This window comes from Peromyscus leucopus, chromosome 9 (genome assembly GCF_004664715.2).
Source record: "Peromyscus leucopus breed LL Stock chromosome 9, UCI_PerLeu_2.1, whole genome shotgun sequence".
NCBI classification, from domain to species: domain Eukaryota; kingdom Metazoa; phylum Chordata; class Mammalia; order Rodentia; family Cricetidae; genus Peromyscus; species Peromyscus leucopus.
Genome location: NC_051070.1, coordinates 97,512,403 through 97,531,253, shown reverse-complemented (window position 1 = coordinate 97,531,253; position 18,851 = coordinate 97,512,403). Strand labels below are relative to the sequence as shown.

Sequence of the window (18,851 nt, the reverse complement as noted above, 5' to 3'; positions counted from 1 at the left end):
CTGGAACTAGTAAGTTTCATTTATTATGAACTACCCAAGTACCCCAGGGGAGGTCTATGAAGTTCAAATGCATCAGGGCAAGTCTAGACAGACACCCTTCTTTCAAGTCAGCAGAAGGAATGTTTGAACTGCAACAGAAGACTTGAGTTCCATGACCTAAGAAATCCTCACATAAAATGAACGGCTCTGCTCCAGAAGAAATGAACCATTTGTCTAGGCTCTGTGTATTATCTGTGACTGGTCACTGCCTATGGTGATCTCAGCAAATGACATTCCCCTACGGTCTGGCAACTTTGCACAGGTAATGGCACCCCAGGGTGGGAGTCCATTCAGATAGCAAGCATGGGTCTTTATTTGCTGACAGTCTGAGTACTAGGTGTTCAACTCCTGCTTCTTCTAGATCCACAATTCTTCTTTCTTCTGTGCCTCTCAGAACTAACTTGTCATCAAAGCAGATTTAAGGATTGAGAAAGAGTTATATTTGTTACAAGTAAACATTGGTATCACTGGGATGGATCCACAATCTACCTTCCTCCTCATGAAAAGTGTAACCAGTGATGTGTAACCATTGATGGATCCACAATCTACTTTCCTCCTCATGAAAATTGTAACAGCCTCCCCAACACTGTCAAAGCACTTGGCCAAGTCCCCAGACATCTCCCTTCTGTCTTGTTCCCCATGGAGCTTTCACTCTACTTGTGCTTTAGAAACTGAGGTCTTTGGCTGCCCTGTTCATTTGCACTTCTGAGAGCACACACACTTACTTCCCCCAGCACTAATTTGGAACTGGGAGCCTATCTCAAGTGAGGAAAAAGAGTTGAAGCCAAAGTCTTGGTCTTGGGAAATGATCTGTCTTACTTCAGAGACATAATCTATTAAAATTTTCACTGGCTATGAATTTGATAATCTCCAAAGACAAAGTATATCATATGATATACATTAAGTATTCTCAAGATACTAAAAACAAAACATTAAACTTTTAAGTCTATCTAGCTGTACATGCAGTTTTTATATAGTAAATAATAAACATGATATTAAACTCCCAAATTAAAGAACACATGGACTTGCATGCTATCTTTGGATTTGTGCATGCTCAGTTGCTGGAAAAAAGAAACCTGAAAACTAAAACCATATAATACATTTTATAGTGTCTAAGTGGTACACTCACATCCGAATTAAATCTCAACTGGCAAATGTTGCATGAGATGATTTGCTTTCTCCGATGAGGAAGAGGAACCCCAAATGTATGGTTTATTACGGCTTTCTGAATAGGGTCCATCTGTAAAGAGAGAAACACACACACACAACAGATAGAAATAAAGGTCATCAGTTTCACTGCATGTCACATGTTTCATTTAATCTTCACAGCTCCTGTCTACTGCTTATGCTATAAAGAACGATGTTAGTCTAAGGAAAGGCATTTCTACTTTCCTGGAAAATAGATAACAATAAGCCTGAAGCATGGTATGATAAGAAGATGAAAAATGTTCCCATTAGCAGCTGCACACTAAGTGCTTTTCTCATTTAGGATCAACAATTGCCACAGTTTGATAATATTCATGTATAATTAAAGGTTTATGGAAACTCAAGTTCTTACTAGTTTGAGCAGTCTAACATCGAAATGTGTTTATATCATTGTCCAAATCTGAACTTCAAACCACATTGTCAAGTATGAATATTAATTATGCACCACTATCCAATTTTAGTCTGTTTTGTATCATATAGACCTTAAAAGTACAGCATGCAAACCTAGTTTAGCAGGAATGGACACACAGAACTATACATTAGCTCACTTGGCAATCCATTTGTGATCACCACCTACAAGCTACATGTCAATCTTCTATGTATATTGCAAATGGCACTCAGTGGTCAGTAGATAACTTCCAGGTGTTGCCCCTCAGCTTGGTGTTTACTCAAGTTAGAGTAATCAAAAGAATTCATGGGCATGATAAATTCATCTTCTGCCTTCCTTAAGTTGATAATTTCAATGGGAAATGGTGTGCACACCTGCAATGGACATGATGGGAGGCCAAAGCAGGAGGATCAAAGATCTGAGGCCAGATGATGCATACTGAGACCATGTCTCAGAGAAACAAATCAAAATAAGCCGTTTAACACATTCCCCCCCCCCCAGATTCTGGGTGTAACCTTGGATGTTCCAGTGATTTTTATACTCACTTTCAAGTATTAGTAAGTGACAAGGTCCCTTCCTCCCATTTACTGTTCAGTCTTACCATGCTGTCTTTTAAAATCCATTTTTACTTGAATATACTTAGAATCGCTAACATTAAATGTAAGGCCCCAAAACAACTGATTCACTTTCTGTCAGTATATTTTAATTTTATGTGTACACATAGAATAGAGAGGCTTGTACATGCCAAGAAAGTGTTCCTGTCACCAAAATCTTGCCATTTCCCTATATTCATATAAATGGTATTATGGAACATGAGGTCATGGTGTCTAATGTTCATACAGCTCATAATGCTGTCACCTACATCCACAGCTTTAGTGTTCCTTCAAGTGGCTACATCACAATGTATTTTTGCACTTAGCATTAGGAATACATTTGCATGGTTTGCAGCACATTCCACATTATTCTTTACTCTTAACAATTTAAAATCATTCTTAAATTCAATTCAGTTCCTTTATCTAAGCATGGAAAGCTAATCAAAAAGGACTGGCCCTTTCCTTTACTTGAGCCTGCTACAGGACAGTGGGGGGAAAGGCCAGGGAACTGGACTAGAAATCTTCTCCATATATACTGCCATGTTTTACATTCCAGTCAAGTTTTTATCATCCCCCTCCCCAAGCACTACTCATCCCTATTTCCACAGAAACAAAAATAACAGTAAACCAAGTATGAGACCTTAGAGGTCACACACAGCTCACTCTGATTCCTGGGGTTAGTCTCACCCTTTAACATGCCATCCCACACTTCTACAGCACACATACAGAATGATTTTCCCTGTACCCTTCAGGCGAAAAGTAGAATGAGGCTGCTAATTCAGAGAACGTGGCCCCACTGAGTTCTGTTGCAAGTATTCAGTGCACAAAAAAGAACCATTTTTTTCTCAGGGCAGAAAGTGAATTCTTCCCATAACCCATAAAGCCTTAATGATCAATGATTAAGGGATATTACAGTTCCCCTGTAATGGTATTTTAAAATATAAACACCCTTCATATTGATATCAAAGACTTACTTTGTAAATACACAGCACTAGTTTTTATCTCATAATGATGAGCAGCACATTATTTTTCTCTATCTATAATACTGGATAATCAGACTCTACTGAGTTGAATACCCCAATTTTTGTGGAAGATATTTCAGATCCAGATATTGCATGCAAATATGACATGTTCTCAAAATTCTTCTGCTTGGATTGAATGATGCTGTGATGACTCTGACTATAAAATGAGATTTCAAGATGCAAATGGGTATATTCTTCAATTGTATTATCTCCCTGTGTACTTTGGGGGAAGGAAGATTTAACTGAAATGTATGCTATAAATGGATGTCATAAAGTATAATTAACATCATTAAAAATTCTTCTAACTTTAGGAATCTAGACAAACAAATTTACTAAAATCTAACACCTTTAACAGTGAAAATTAGCAATAATGTTTTATATACAATAAGTCAATATTAAAAGCAAAGTTTGAATAATGAATTCCACTACTAACTATTAACTATATTAACTAAGTGACATATGAAATGATGTGCACTAAAGCCAGAACCTAATAACAAACTGGGGATTCTCACACAGATAGTTTATCCATTTTCCTAAAGTTATAGATATTTACCATATTTGCTTACAAAGAAGGTATATATGTTTTTCATAACATAAATCAGAGGATCTCATCTGTTGAACAATCGCATCTTACAGTGTGTGCACAACATCATCAGAGTTCTATACAATGGAGAATAAGTGCAGCGAGCATGTACAGGAGACATAGAAAGAAGGGTTCTTGGGTCATTGTGCTTTAGAAAAATCAGAATCCCAATATAGGCATTGATAGTACACAATGGGAAATTAATATCTTAGAGACAGCTACAATAAGTGTGTTCAAATGATGATTCTACAACAGTGTAAACACAGTCTTGCTCTTTTTCTTTTAAATTTATCATGATTTTCCAATGCAAACAGTGGTGTGGGAAGAGAAATTTATTTTGAAAATGTAAATGATATATTAAGATTCCTGCGTAAATAAAGGACACAGAACAAACACCATAATACAGAGAAACTTCATGTATGGAGTCTTGAGACATACTCCAAGGACAGAACACGGCACTCAGGAAAAAGGTTGAAAGGATGGTAAAAATTAACATGGTAAACAGTGGCACATTTGTCTGATTTCTAAGTAGGGATATTTTAAAGGGCAGAATTTCAAAATTCATTAACTTGGTCCCAAACACAAATGAAAGACAAGAATGAAACTCTACCTATTGCTATGCTTGCCTCATCTCTAGACTCAAATTACATTTCAAACTCAGCCTATGGCTGTATTTAAAGCCAAGTGATCATGTTTTTCTTCATTTCAGACTTAAGGCCCTTTGTACTTCTATCTTCAGGCCAGGTTTTCAACACTTCCCCTCTGGGCTTTGTGTTAAACTCATTTATAAATGAGCATGTCCCAGGGGCTGTAGACCCACAGCCAGTTCTTGGCTCATGAACCCATTTCATTTAAGCATGGAAGAAGTTTAACCCTAAGTTACATTTCTGCTCTGAGATATCTCCTTTCCCTTTGTTCTGTTATTTTTTTGGCTTTCAGATTTTAAACCAAAGCATAATAGCATAAATGCCAGGAAGTCTAGAAATGTAAAGGTTGTGCCCTTGGCTGATATTTTTAGCAATCCCAAACAACACCAATTCTAAAGGTGATATTAGGGATACTTCTTGGATACTTCAGGTCAGTGAGTGATATTTTCATCCTAGCTTTCTGAAGACCTGTCTATGTCCCTTGCTAACATCACAGAACCAGTAAGTGCAAAGACAGCTATCACTCACAAAATTTCCATGCTCCATCTGGTACCATAATCAAATATTTTTCATTCATAAACATCTACAAATTTATGTTCTCATAACCCATATCAATAACTATGTATCTCAAGAAAGTGCAAAATTTAATATTGTTATTTTAATATGAAAATTTAAAACAATAGTTAGCCCTGCAAGCTATAATAACTATAACCCTGGAAAGGTATGTCTGCTGGTGACATGGATGTTATCCAACAGCTTCTGACTGGGTTTAAAGCCAACATGGATGAACCTCTCAAAAAAAAAAGATAAATAAAATAAGAATAGGAACCATGAAACCTTACATTCCAGTAAAGTAACCTAAAGATAGGAACTAGGACCTCCCAGATGCAGAGAATGACCCTTGTTCCCCAGAAAATGGAAAAGGGCAGCTTTCCCTCCTTTTCAACACCAAGAGACCCACACAGGCCTGGAAACCCAGAAATATAACCAATGTTTCTTGATGGGAGCACTAGCAATTTCTCCAGTCCCCTCCCACTGTATAGAGGTCATTTAACTCAAAGACCAAATCCTGGAATGACATGGTTAGTCTTTCTGGTGGCTAGGCTTCACCCTGGTATAAGGAGGTCACTGTTAACATGGAGAATTCTCTTGGAGAATTACAAGTTGTTAGACAATTTCTCTCAGGAAATAAAGACAAAGGCAAGTCAAATTACAACACAGAGGCATTTTCTTTAACTTAACTGTGTACCAAATATTTTCACTTATAACTTCCATTTTCCTATACATTGTAATAGAATACAATGGAATATAATTTCCCTAAATGTCTGGGACATAGTTATTTAAACAACCTCTATTGTTGGTGTCATGAGCTGTTACAAGCCATAATGTAAATACAGCAGATGGCAATTGATAATTCAGATGACAACCCACCATATGAATAATTCTCTGATGGAGGAGAACCCCGTTCAAGCAAGGCTTACAGAACCACTGACTCTGACAACTCTTGCTTCTGTCTGTAATTTTACATGTGTAGAAATAACAATGGTATTTCCCCAATACCTGCACTGTAATGTGTAATCTCATGTGATATGTATATGTAATGTCATGATTGCATCTCAAGCTTATGGGCACATATATCTGTGGATGGTCAAGAAGCTGACTTCTCATTAAGCTGTATAATTTTGATATATAGAAAATATACTAGGATATGCTTCATAATTAGAGCTATTATTCCACAAGGACTATAAGGTACTTAGGCCCTTTTGTCATTAGCTCAGGCAGTATTTTCTCAGCTTCAAGACAAGCTACATACAATTAGCTCATTTAAAACCTTAGAACAACTTCAAACTAAACTGAGTGTCTCTAAACATATTGTAAGTTAAAACTTCACAGGTATACACAAAGACAGAGCCACAGATGTCTAGCCAAGGTTATCAAAATAAAGCAACTTAAAATACTATGCCAATTCTCGACTTGCTAAAAGTCTGGCTGATAACACAGACCACGATCGTTCCCTTTGTGAATTCCTCAGCAGCTTGTTTCACCAGGCACTGTGCCCACTGCCTCAGGTCACAGCCTGTATGCCAGGGACCTTGTAGCTGGGCATTGCTGTGGTTACTCACAGTTTATGGGGGTGGGGGTGGGGAGGACTTCCAGCTGAGACTGCACTTCCCAGTTTTGGCTGCCTACTGGCCTGCGAGAAACCAGCGCTTTTACATTCTGCTGATCACAAAATGTTAGCTTATAATGTTAGTTGCACCTAAGAAATATAGGTTAGTGCATGACTTCTTTTACTCCTTCTTTGACTTCCCTATTGTTTAGCCTTTCTCCTTTATAACCCTTGGAGCTGTCACCTTAAGAAATAATGTTATAAGGCAAACTTTTGCAACCACTGCTGCAGCCACCCTACCCATCACCCTATTGAGGAGAGATGTGCTACAGCAGATGGGTGTGTTGCTGATGTCTTCTAATGAACTAATATCAGTTCAAATTTTAGAGATAGGATTTAACCCCAACAAGGGCTTGAATAAACAAGCCCAGGGCAGAACTGAGCCCATTATTCCAAAGATTAAAAATGGCAGATCTGGCTTGGGATATCAAAATTTGCCATAGGGGCCACTGTTCCTTTAACTGCTGATCCTATTACCTGGAAGTCTACTGTTCCTATCTGGGTGGAACAATGGCCTTTAACCAATGAAAAAATTAAAGCAGCTACCTGTCTGCTGGAAGAAAAACTTCCAAAGAATTATGTTGCGCCTTCCACCAGCCCTTGTAACACTCCAATATTTATTACCAAGAAAAAAATCAAGCAAATGGAGACTGTTACAAGATTTTAGAAAATTAAATGAAATCCTGGAGCCTATGGGAACTTTGCAAGGTAGTCTGCCATCACCTTCTGCCATCCCTAAAGGTTATAATGTAATTGTTATAGACTTACAAGATTGCTTCTTTACCATATCATTACATCCCGAGACTGTCTGTGTTTTGCTCTTCGCCTGCCTTCACCTAATTTTCAGAGTCTGTAGTCCCATAAGCCTTGCTTGAATGGGGTTCTCCTCCATCAGAGAATTATTCACCTGCTGGGAGGACATCTGAATTATCAATTGCCATCTGCTGTATTTGTGTCATGGCCTGCAACAGTTGTAACATCTTATATATTTACTGTGTCTCAATTTTAAATAGCCTTATACTGATCATCTCCACGTATGTGTTGCTTCCTCAGACCAACAACATCTGATATCCAGGAAGAACTGTAAGGCTGTATTTTGTCCTCTTGTTCAGTTGACCAGACACTAAATGTCCCAAAGGAAAAGTACTGACAGGAAAGGAATAAGAAGTCAGTTCATCACATCCCAGATGTAGTTTCTTACCAGTACACAAAGCTAAACATAAACTTTCACATTTGCCGCTAGATGAGGAACAGCAGATAGTTTACTTGCTAATTGTTAAAGTACTACACACTGGCCTCTAGCTGGTGATATTCCCACCTCAGCCTTCTGAGTGATGACTGGGTTTACAGGCATTTGCCCTCACACATGCATCACTATTTCTTTTACTCACATGTCTCACAGCCCTATTTCTAGATCTCCAAATGGAGTGAACAGAAGATGACTTGTGGATAAATGATTCCATACTATGTGTATAAGGAGCCCAGTGCTGGGTCAGGCACACAGAAAGAAGCCTCATTAACACAGCTGCTTCTGCCACTATTTCTCAACAATGATGTCAGCAATCCACACTCCTCCAATAGGAAACTCAGATAGAGACTGACCTGTGATCCAGAGCATTCCAGGGAGAGAGAATAATTTCAACCACATCAAGTTTAAAACTCCAAATGAAACAAATAATGACAGATAACAAAGAGCAGGCACTTAAATGGAAGATTCACTGTCCATAAGGACCCATGATGCATCACAGTGGATGATGTCCTCAGGGTCTGAGTGGCACCTTTATTCTCATCCCCATCTTTAAAAAAAGATAAATTTTATTTCTTTTTGGTTTTTTGAGACTGGGTTTCTCTGTGTAGCTTTGCGCCTTTCCTGGAGCTCACTCTGTAGCCCAGGCCGGCCTCGAACTCACAGAGATCCGCCTGCCTCTGTCTTCCGAGTGTTGGGATTAAAGGCATGTGCCGCCACCACCTGGCTAATTTTATTTCTTAATTGTATGGTGTGTGTGCAGATGTGTGCAATGAGCTTTGTACTCATTGAAGCCATAAAAGAACACTAGATCTTCTGAAGCTGGAGTTATAGGCAGTTATAAGCCACCTGACATAGGAACCAAACTCAGGTCTTTTGCAAGATCAGCAAACACTCTATCTATATCCATCTTTGTTCTTTTAAACATGGAAGATTTTTTAGGTATCCTGACACATTGGTGCTTAGAGCAAGACTTTTCTAGATTTGTGATTTAAATTCTAGACTTCTCTTTTTTTTTTTTTTTTTTTTTTTTTTTTTTTTTTTTTTTTTGGTTTTTCGAGACAGGGTTTCTCTGTGTAGCTTTGCGCCTTTCCTGGAACTCACTTGGTAGCCCAGGCTGGCCTCGAACTCACAGAGATCTGCCTGGCTCTGCCTCCCGAGTGCTGGGATTAAAGGTGTGTGCCACCACCGCCCGGCCAAATTCTAGACTTCTAATACCTTTAATCTTATTCAAGTCTTTAAATATTGACTTATTTATCATGTGTGTATATATGTGCACATGCCACATTACACTCCTGAGAGTCAGAAAATATCTTGAAGGAGTTGGTTTTCTCCTTCCATAATGTGGGTTCTAGGGACTGAATGAATTCAGTCATCAGACTGAGTGGCCAGTCTCTTTACCCAGTGAAACATCTCTGAACCATATCACTTTTAATTATATTAATTCATTCATTAGTTATTTGTGTTGGTGTCTGTGTGTGTGTGTGTGTGTGTGTGTGTGTGTGTGTGTGTGTGTACCATGGCACCATGTGGAGATCAGGGGAAGTTATCTACTTGTACTATGTAGTTCCTAAAGATCACACTGAAGTAATCATTCTCAGGGTCAAGGACCTTAGCCAACTGAGCATCTTGCCTGCCATAACTAACTTAATCTTAATTACTATAACATTTTTTTGGTAAAATATCTGAACAACAAAAAATATGGAAGAAATGCCTATAATATCTAAATAAAGATAACAGTTTAGATTACAGACCAGCCTTAGAAATCAAAACATAGAAGGTAAATTAATACCAATAAAAATGATTAAGTTTCATTAAGCATCAAAGTATGTAAGTATAAATCAATGTCCAGATAAAATATAATATGCACTGTTTATTGCAAAAATGAAAGTTGAAAGAAAGATATAGTTTTTCACATGGGTGTTTAGCGAAAGTAAGTCTGATAGTGATAAGTTTTAGGCCTCTTGAAGGTCTCTCCACAGTTACAACAAACAGAATCAGAGCAAAACAGTAAAAGCCCAGGTTTAATGGGTAAAGTGTTCCCTGGTGATTCCCTGGCTGTGGGAAGAGAGGAGACCAGAAGAATTAGGAGTCTGTTTGTCCTACATGCCACTTATATATCCCCATGGGGTTCCTCTTGAGCCTGTCTTGGGGAGGAACTGTGTTTGGTGGGCTTTGAAGAGGCTGGTTTGATGAGGAAGGGAACCGAGGTGGATCTTCCACCAGACTCCTTCCAAACAGATAGCAATAAAGAAACATATTTCTTTCTTTTTATTTTTTTATTTTTTGAATTTTTTTTGTTGCTTTTATTTTTGTTTTTCTAGACAGGGTTTTGCTGTGTAACCTTGGCTGTCCAGGAATTCACTCTGTAGACCAGGCTGGCCTTGAACTCACAGAATCCACCTGCCTCTGCCTCACAAGTGCAAGGATTAAAAGTGTACAATACCACATCCCCAGCAAAAAAAATACATTTCTTAATACACACAAATCAATTACTTATAAAGTGGTTTCACAAGCTAAATATGCATGCAAATACAAGAAAACCTTGATCTCCTCACTGGAGAAAAGAGAATTTTAATAAAGTCTATAGACACTGGAAATAAAAGGGGGGGGTAGGGGAAGCACACTTTACCTTCGGCTTTAATTCTAGGATGTCTTAGTCAAAGGAAAAATACAAACTAACATTATTTTTCTTGCCTAATAACTAAAAGAGGAAGCCTTTAGCTACTGATGGAGCCAGAGCACTTCTTACTAACACAGTCAATTTTCATCTCAAAGACTTTTGTGAACGCTAAGGATCATGGAAGAAGGAAAGAGTTCAAGGAAATGTGACATTCAGAGACAAGAACAGAAACAAATTGAACTGAGCTCTTATTGACCGGCCTGCAAAATCTTTAAGTAGTTTTGAAACTGCACAAAATGAAATTTGTGACATCTGTAGAAAAAGTAAACAATGGCCTTAGCTTGAGCTACACTCTTGCTTCTGTTTCTTTATATAGTCAACAGACACAATTTGGGGGATTAATGTTTTTAATTACATATTTTCCCTTGTTTCTTTACAGATTTACTTTTTGTATACTTGAATGTTATATGCCTTAGAGGAAGTTTGAGGATACCTGATGGCTCTTTTACAAACTCATCTGTAGGTAATCTGTATGATCTCTTCATGCCTAAAGTTTCAAGACATAAATATACACTTATACATGCTTCAATTCACAGGACCAACTTTAGTGTGCAAAGCACTTTATCATATCACAGGACACAATGAACCATGTACATTGCTGTTTTATTCATAATACCCAGATTGGCAACAACCTACATGTCTCTCGACAGAAGAATGGATAAAGAAAATGTGATATATTTACACAATGGAGTATTATTCAACTGTTTAAAAAAATGACATCATGAAATTTGCAGATACATAGATGTAACTGGAAAAAAATCATCCTGAGTGAGGTAAGCCAGACCCAGAAAGATAATTTGGTATGCATTTGCTTATATCTGATTATCAGCCACTAAACACATGATAGCCAAGCTCCAATCAGTAGACCTAGAGAGGGGAGGGCATAGAGGAAGGAACTGGCGGAACACACATTATCTCCCTGGGAGGGGAAAATAGAATAGATTTTATGGGAGAGGAGGTGGGTAAGAACTGGGATACACAGAGGGAGAAGAAACTATATTCAAATTGTATTATATGATAAAAGAAACTATGATTAATATAAATCTCTTAGAAATGTTAGCAGAAAGAAGAATGAATTTAACTTGGAGTAATATTCAGTTGTTCTTAACTAGGTCGTATTTTTCCAGTGGATATAAAGTGGCATGGGGATTATCATGTTAAAATTTTAACATCCACCACTTAGAAGTTTTGAAATAAAATATAATAGGATACCTATCAAGAATAATTGACTTTAGACTAAAAAATAACAATGGGTAAGAAATCTACTTGAACGGAGACAACTGTGAACATACCTCATAAGGAAACTAACATCAGTTCAACACTACAAAAGATATTAAGAGATAATTACATCATTCTTTATGGACAATTACATCTGTATAAAGTAAATTTTGCTTTAAAATAGTCATAAGATCTACCACAGCTTCTCAGTTAAAGCTGTATTTCTGAAGTGGAATTCTTCTGAGGAAAATTAACTGTTCAAAGCAACAAGTATTTGGTAATTGCCAAAGGGGCGGAAAAATCTGATTCCTCAAATTGCAGTTTTCACTGTGGACAAAACAAGCCCACTATCTAAATTCTTTGTCTTTATTCCATACTGATATATAATATCACTTATTAAATCCTTTATACATTACATTAAGCCTTATTTGTTACCCAAATAAGTTTTCACTAGTTTAACTGACTCCTTTGCATGCTTAGATGCTAGACACTACAATCTAGTTGGTGTACTCTGGTAGAGTTCAGTATCATGGAATCTTTATAAATAAAAATCAATTAATTAATTTAAAACCTGTTAAATAATAAGGATAGTTGCTATAAAGCTTTAACATGCATTGCACAGCAACTCTAGCATAGCAAATTTGGTACAGTCCCACATCCAGATCTTATATTGGAGACTTGGTAAGTTCAAAAATTTAAATGATAATGAACCATCTTAATTTATTTTACTGGGGTTCATTCAACCTCCAAGAAGACAGATTGCTAAGGGAACTGGTACTTCAGGACCCAACCTAGACAAGACTTCCTATGAGATAGTTCTAGAAGGAGAGTTCAGCAGATGGCATTAATGTCATCGTTTTCCTAGCTGTTAAAGTATCTGGTATGTTCCAGAAATAGCAGCATATTTTCTCAATAAATTTCTCTGCTAGATGGAGAAAAAAAAAGTGGATCCTGCTCTCCTAGAGCATCAGAGGTCTGTTCTCAGCATTTCTATTATGCTGTTCACATGAGCTTGTAACTCCGAACCCTTTTCTGGACTCTAAAGGTACCTGCACTCATGTGTACATTCACACACAGGTATAAACCTATTTATTATAAATTTTATTAAAGATAAAAAAAAGTCTTTTAAAATATCAGCCCAGAGGTAAATGGATTTATTTTTTATTACCATGAGTGTTCTATAATCCTGCCAGTTGATATCTTTACACAGGATGATAATATATTTAGATTTAGATTTAGATTTAGATAACCTGACACTAAATTTTGAAAATTTTAATATGTAACCATCACTAGGCTTCATCTTTTCCCCACATTCTTTCATAGAAATGATCAAAGTTTTATTTGAACATGCTGATTTTATTTTACAAGTATGAATAACATTCTGTTTACATACTTGGTTCTATACATTTGAGTCAGGTTGTCAAATTCACTGCTTGAAGTTATACATTTTCTTACATATTTTTCTTCCTCAACTTCTAAATCTCAAACTGTCTAAGCTAACCTTACACTTTTAAATACTTACAAATTTGCAGGTAAAGTGTCTGTGTTGGCTTCCAGTCACCATTCCAGACATTGTGCAGGTGTCACACTGCTTTTGGAAAGCTAATAATGAATGTCATCAAGGTTTTCACAGAGTCAGAAGAGGACTTCAAATCCCCTTGCACACATCTGATTGTGAATTGCCACTTGGGTGCTAGGAACCCAAGCTGTGTCCTCAAGAGCAGCATGAGTTCTTAATTCAGAAGCCTCCCCACTCTATTCCATGGACATATTTTAAAGAAAAATCTACTGATAAAATAACCTAGGATGCTAAAACTGCCCTCTTGCCCCAAATACCTTAGTATCTAATCCTTCTGAATAAAAGTTGCAGGTAAGGATGACCATCACTCATGTTTTATTATACAATCTACCTCATTTAAGCATTCAGTCTTCTAAACACTATTTTAATATGAAGAATGTGGTTCAGAATCATGGCTCTCCCTCTGACATCTTCTGGGAAGTCTCAGTGAAAACTGCCTTCTTCTTGGAATACGCAATTCCTTCCATAACAAACGTAATACATGGCAGGTAAATCCCTGTTTACATTCTCTTCTTTTTTCTTTTCTTTTCTTTTTTTTTTTTTGAGACAGGGTTTCTCTGTGTAGCTTTGCGCCTTTCCTGGGACTCACTTGGTAGTCCAGGCTGGCCTCAAACTCACAGAGATCTGCCTGGCTCTGCCTCCCGAGTGCTGGGATTAAAGGCATGCGCCACCAACGCCCGGCCTACATTCTCTTCTGTTGATGCAATTCATATTGAATTTTAAGTAAACTTTGTAAACAAGTTAATCCAACCTCATTGGGTCACAATTTTATTTTTTAAATGATTCTTATTTCTCAAACAAATTTGAAATAAAAAAAATACAGTAGTGTTGAAGAATTCCGCTAATCACCTGACAAAACAGCCTGGCTGCTGTCAGTTCTGCAGCAGTAATGGACACTAAGATAAACACACTAGGAATCTAGTGCCACACTTAAGCTGAATTAAAACATAAAAACACTATAAAATATTCAACAGCAACTGACAAGGCCCAGTGAGCTGGACAACTGGACCAGATTTCCCAGTGTCTTTCTATCACAGGAATCCATACAGGAAAAAAGGCGGTCAAAACAGAGCTGAAATAGATGGAAGGGGACAGCTAAGTATGAAAAAAGGAAAACGAGGTTGGTTCTAAGGAAACACAATATCCTGAAGTACAAACCTTGAGTTAGGTAAACAGGAAATGACTGTCCAGAACGCACCTGCTACATTTTTAGCAAATTGATTTTTCTTTTTTTGGTAAAGGAAAGGTGTGTGTGTGTGTGTGTGTGTGTGTGTGTGTGTGTGTGTGTGTGTGCGCGCACATATATGAGGGCATATGTGTCTGTGCACATGTGGAGGCCAGAAGAAGGCATCAGAACACTTGAGGTACAGGCTTTAGCTAGATGCTTGGCTTGTTACATGGGACTGGGATCTGAACTCTGGTCATCATGATTGTGTACCAAGCACTCTTAGTCACTGAACTGTCTCTCTAGTCCTACCAGCTCATTTTTAGCCTCAGAAAAAAGCACACGACACAGGAATATTAAATAAAATTATATGTGTAATGTTATGGAAACAGAACTAGGCATGATCCAAATCTATAAAGGTATCAAGTTTTCAGAAAACATTATAATCCCAATATTGCACATCCAACAATGAAATGAAAATACTTAAGAATATTCTATCAACTGTTGAATAATCTGATAAAGATATGAGAAAGGGAATTGGGACAAATTGGGTGGGTAGAGAGCTTGCTAAGGCTTTAAGAGACTGTATGCAAGCAAAATGGACTAAATTCATGTTGACAAAACAGAAACAAGCCCTTTCAGTGGACAGGAGATGTTCTCTGGAGGTTAGTTCAAGAAGGGGCATAATGCAGAGAACAATTAACCATGGAATGTTCAGCCAAATTGGGACATCTATATCACATACTGTCCACACATTGCTCGGGGATTCTTGTGGAAGAGCCAGAGGATCAGGAGGACTGCTCGCCAAACAGCATCTTTTGTACACAACAGCTGACTCATAAACTTACAGCAGCTGTGGCCTCCTACACATTATTTTGATTTTCAAATGAGTATACAATATATTTTGATTGTATCTCCACATTCCCCCTTCAATTACTTCAGGACCTTCCTGGCATATTTCCTAATTCATACCCTCTTCTGATAATCCATTAAGTACAATCAGTGCTCTCCTCTCCATAGGTACATGGATACAGAACCATCTACTAGAGCATGGGCAACTTACTAGGAGCACCTTCCTGAAAAAAGCTGACTGCTGCTTCCCCAAATGGAAGTGTGCAAAATCAAGCCAGTCAAAATCAAGCCAGCACAGAGAGGAAAAAGTTCACAAAACCCCACTGAGCCGAACTGAGCAGCTTTGGAAGGTGAAGGCTACTGTGGTTCTCTGCAAGCACAGTTCTAAGGTTGAGGCTGCTTCCCAACACACATGAGAGATGTGCCTAGTTAAAACAATAGCTACCTCCTCATACATTGCACGTATGAGCTAGAACATATCAGGAGGCCATAGACTGAAGAGGTCATAAGAGGACCCTGGTATTCCAACAAGGAACATTACTACAGTAAAAATGACTCTGATAAACATTAGGCACTTATACAATACAGATTCAACAACACCATAAGCCAAGAGTCACAGTTCTGTTATTGTCCACCATCCTTGTGTATACAACAGGGCATCTTCAATCAATGACTCAGAAAAAAGCTACACTAACACCTCATTTTCTGCTTCTGCTTCTGCTTCTGCTTCTTCTTCTTCTTCTTCTTCTTCTTCTTCTTCTTCTTCTTCTTCTTCTTCTCCTCCTCCTCCTCCTCCTCCTCCTCCTCCTCCTCCTCCTCCTCTTCCTCCTCCTCCTCCTCTTCCTTCTTCATTTCCCTCTTTTTCATGTGTGTGTATTTTTTTCTTCTGCCCTATGATTTCTCCATTTGCTCTTTCTATTACATTTTAGCAGAATTTTTACTTTATCATATTTAAACATGTTATTATATTTTAGAGATGTATTTTTAAATTGTCAGTTATCTGTGTGTGTATCTGTAGATATATACACATAAATGCAAAAGCCCAGGGGGGGCAAAAGAGGGCATTTGATTGCCCTAAGCTGGAGTTACAAGTTGTTGTGAGTTGTCCAACATCAGTGATGAAACCAAACTTGAGTCCTCTGGGAGAGCAAAAAGAGCACTTAACCTCAAATCATCTCTCCAACATCCCCAATATGTAATAAAAGACAGTTTTCCTTTATACATTAAATTTTGTTTACTTACTTTTACATTATAGGAAAATCTTTTTCTTTTCTTCTTTTTAAATATTTTTTCTTTCTTTTTCATCCACGATATCTTACTTCGTAATTTTTCCTCTTTGTTATATTGTAGTAGTATTCTGACTTTAGTTTATTCATCCATTTGTACTGCATTGTTTTGTTTTTGTTTGGTTTTGTGAAGTTGGTTTTTTTAACTCATATTTAAATTTTGTAATCTCTGTCTTCATCCAATTTTGCTTCCAAATTTCCTTGTTGTCGAACAATCTTTTGTTGCCTTTCTACTTAAGAAATATTTTCTAATCTCTTTTCTTTTTCTATCCCCCAATAACATTATTCTATACCCCTTTTTCTTTGTCTCTATTTTCCCCTTTCCTACCCTCCTTCCTTTATCTAATCCACTTTTTATTTTCAGTTTTATCCTAAATAATGATTTGTTTTCTCATTTTTCTGGCTCATGGTTACTTGTCATGTATTAGTGATCTTTAATTAATTTAACTCTTTCTGTGTATCTTACTATTTGGTTTCATTGCTGGTGTAACCCCTTTCTCCACCCTGAGTGGTTCTGAGGACTGAGCTTTCAAGAGAATGCTGCTCTGTGAGATAACCAAATGGAACCACAGATAAGCGCAGTGCATCATAGAAACACAAGAACTATGAGAAAGAAGTAGGGCAACAGGACTCCTCTAAAAGATCATAATCCCTTAACTGCTGAACTCTGTGTTACCTGCATGCTGAAACATGTCAGATGCCAGATGAAAATTCTATGAGTTTCTTAGCAAAAATGATTAGTGACTTTAAAGACATACAATCAAGCAGTTGAATTTTATCCATGATATGGGAGACAGTCAGTAAAGTGATTCAGGAAGTCAGCAGCATGGATAAAAAATTTACCAAGAAAATTGAAATTTTAAAGGAAGGTAAAAAACAGAAATAAAAAGAAATGAAAACTTCATGAAACAAGAAAAACAACATAGTGGAAAACCTTGATCAGGGAGAAAAAACAATATCAGAGAGGGAGAAATAGCATGAAGAAACACTACATTCATATCAGTACAGAAAAAAACAATAAAATATCAGGACCATAACTTCCAAAAACACTCTAAAACTATCAAGAAACCAAATCTAACAATCCACAGGATAAAAGGAGCTGTGTTTAAAAACTAGAAGCATAGAGAGTCTGATTAAAGAGATTATAGCAGTTACATCTCCAAGAGAAAGAAATGGGTTTCCAACCCCCTCCCTGCAAAAACAATCATTTAGGATCCCAAATATTCAGATTTATCATAATATCGAATGAAATAACATGAAAAGCTACACAGTAAAATTGTCAACTCATACAAACACAAACTTATGAGAAAAACATCAGAGCTCTCATCAGCAACAAAAAACCAGCCACGGGTGGATGATACACTTAAAACCCTGAATGGAAAAACAGGCAAAACAAATTGATATAGCCAGCAAAACAATAAAAAAAAATTAAACTAGGGAAACTAAAAGATAAGTACAATCTTATGAAGTTCATGACCACTAAGCCAGCACTACACAAAATATAGAGAACCAACACTATAGTCAGAGGAGGATAAAAGACCCCTACAGTCATGAGAACACAGGAAAATAAGTCAGTTCATAACATGAAAAGATGAAGAAAGGTATAAGAAAATCTATCGTAGCCAACACAGAAAGCCAGCAAACCCCTAATATGAACAAGGAAGGAAAAAAAGAACAAAAAGTAATCCAACCAAACAGAACAACCACAGAAATGAGTGAATGTTTCTTAATAATAACGTTAGATGTAAATGGCCTCAACTCACCAGTAAAGAAACACAGAAAAGAGGGCTGGAGCAAAACACTGACTGTATCCAACTCTCTTTGTCTCCACAAAACACCACACCCACACCGGAACAGACACCCACAGACTCAGAGCCAAGAAGGAACATCAACCTACAAAGAGGATGGAAGTTAAGAAACCATCTGACATTGCTATTCTAATAGCCAATAAAACAGATCTCAAGTGGAAAATTAGTCAGAAATAGTAAAAAAACAACACCAGTACATACTAACAAAAAAAATGATTCATCAAGAAGATAAAATAATTGCAAATACACATCACTGCATGTTGGGACTTCCAATTTCCCAAAACACTCTAATCAGCACAAAAGGTCCAGTCATAATACAGTAATGCTGGAAGTCTTAGTATCCACTCTTATGTTTGGATAGGACAT

The 18,851-nt window shown here is 37.3% G+C and overlaps 1 protein-coding gene across 4 annotated transcripts in view; it reads right to left on the bottom strand.

Moving 5' to 3' along the window:
• Znf385d (zinc finger protein 385D) overlaps positions 1–18,851 on the bottom strand; it is a 938,498-nt gene that overhangs the window by 153,310 nt on the left and 766,337 nt on the right. For all 4 annotated transcript variants that reach the window (XM_028875654.2, XM_028875659.2, XM_028875658.2 and 1 more), the window contains one exon: positions 1,169–1,279. In XM_028875654.2, coding sequence (XP_028731487.1) covers positions 1,169–1,279 — 111 coding nt within the window. The remainder of the gene's footprint in view (positions 1–1,168; positions 1,280–18,851) is intronic.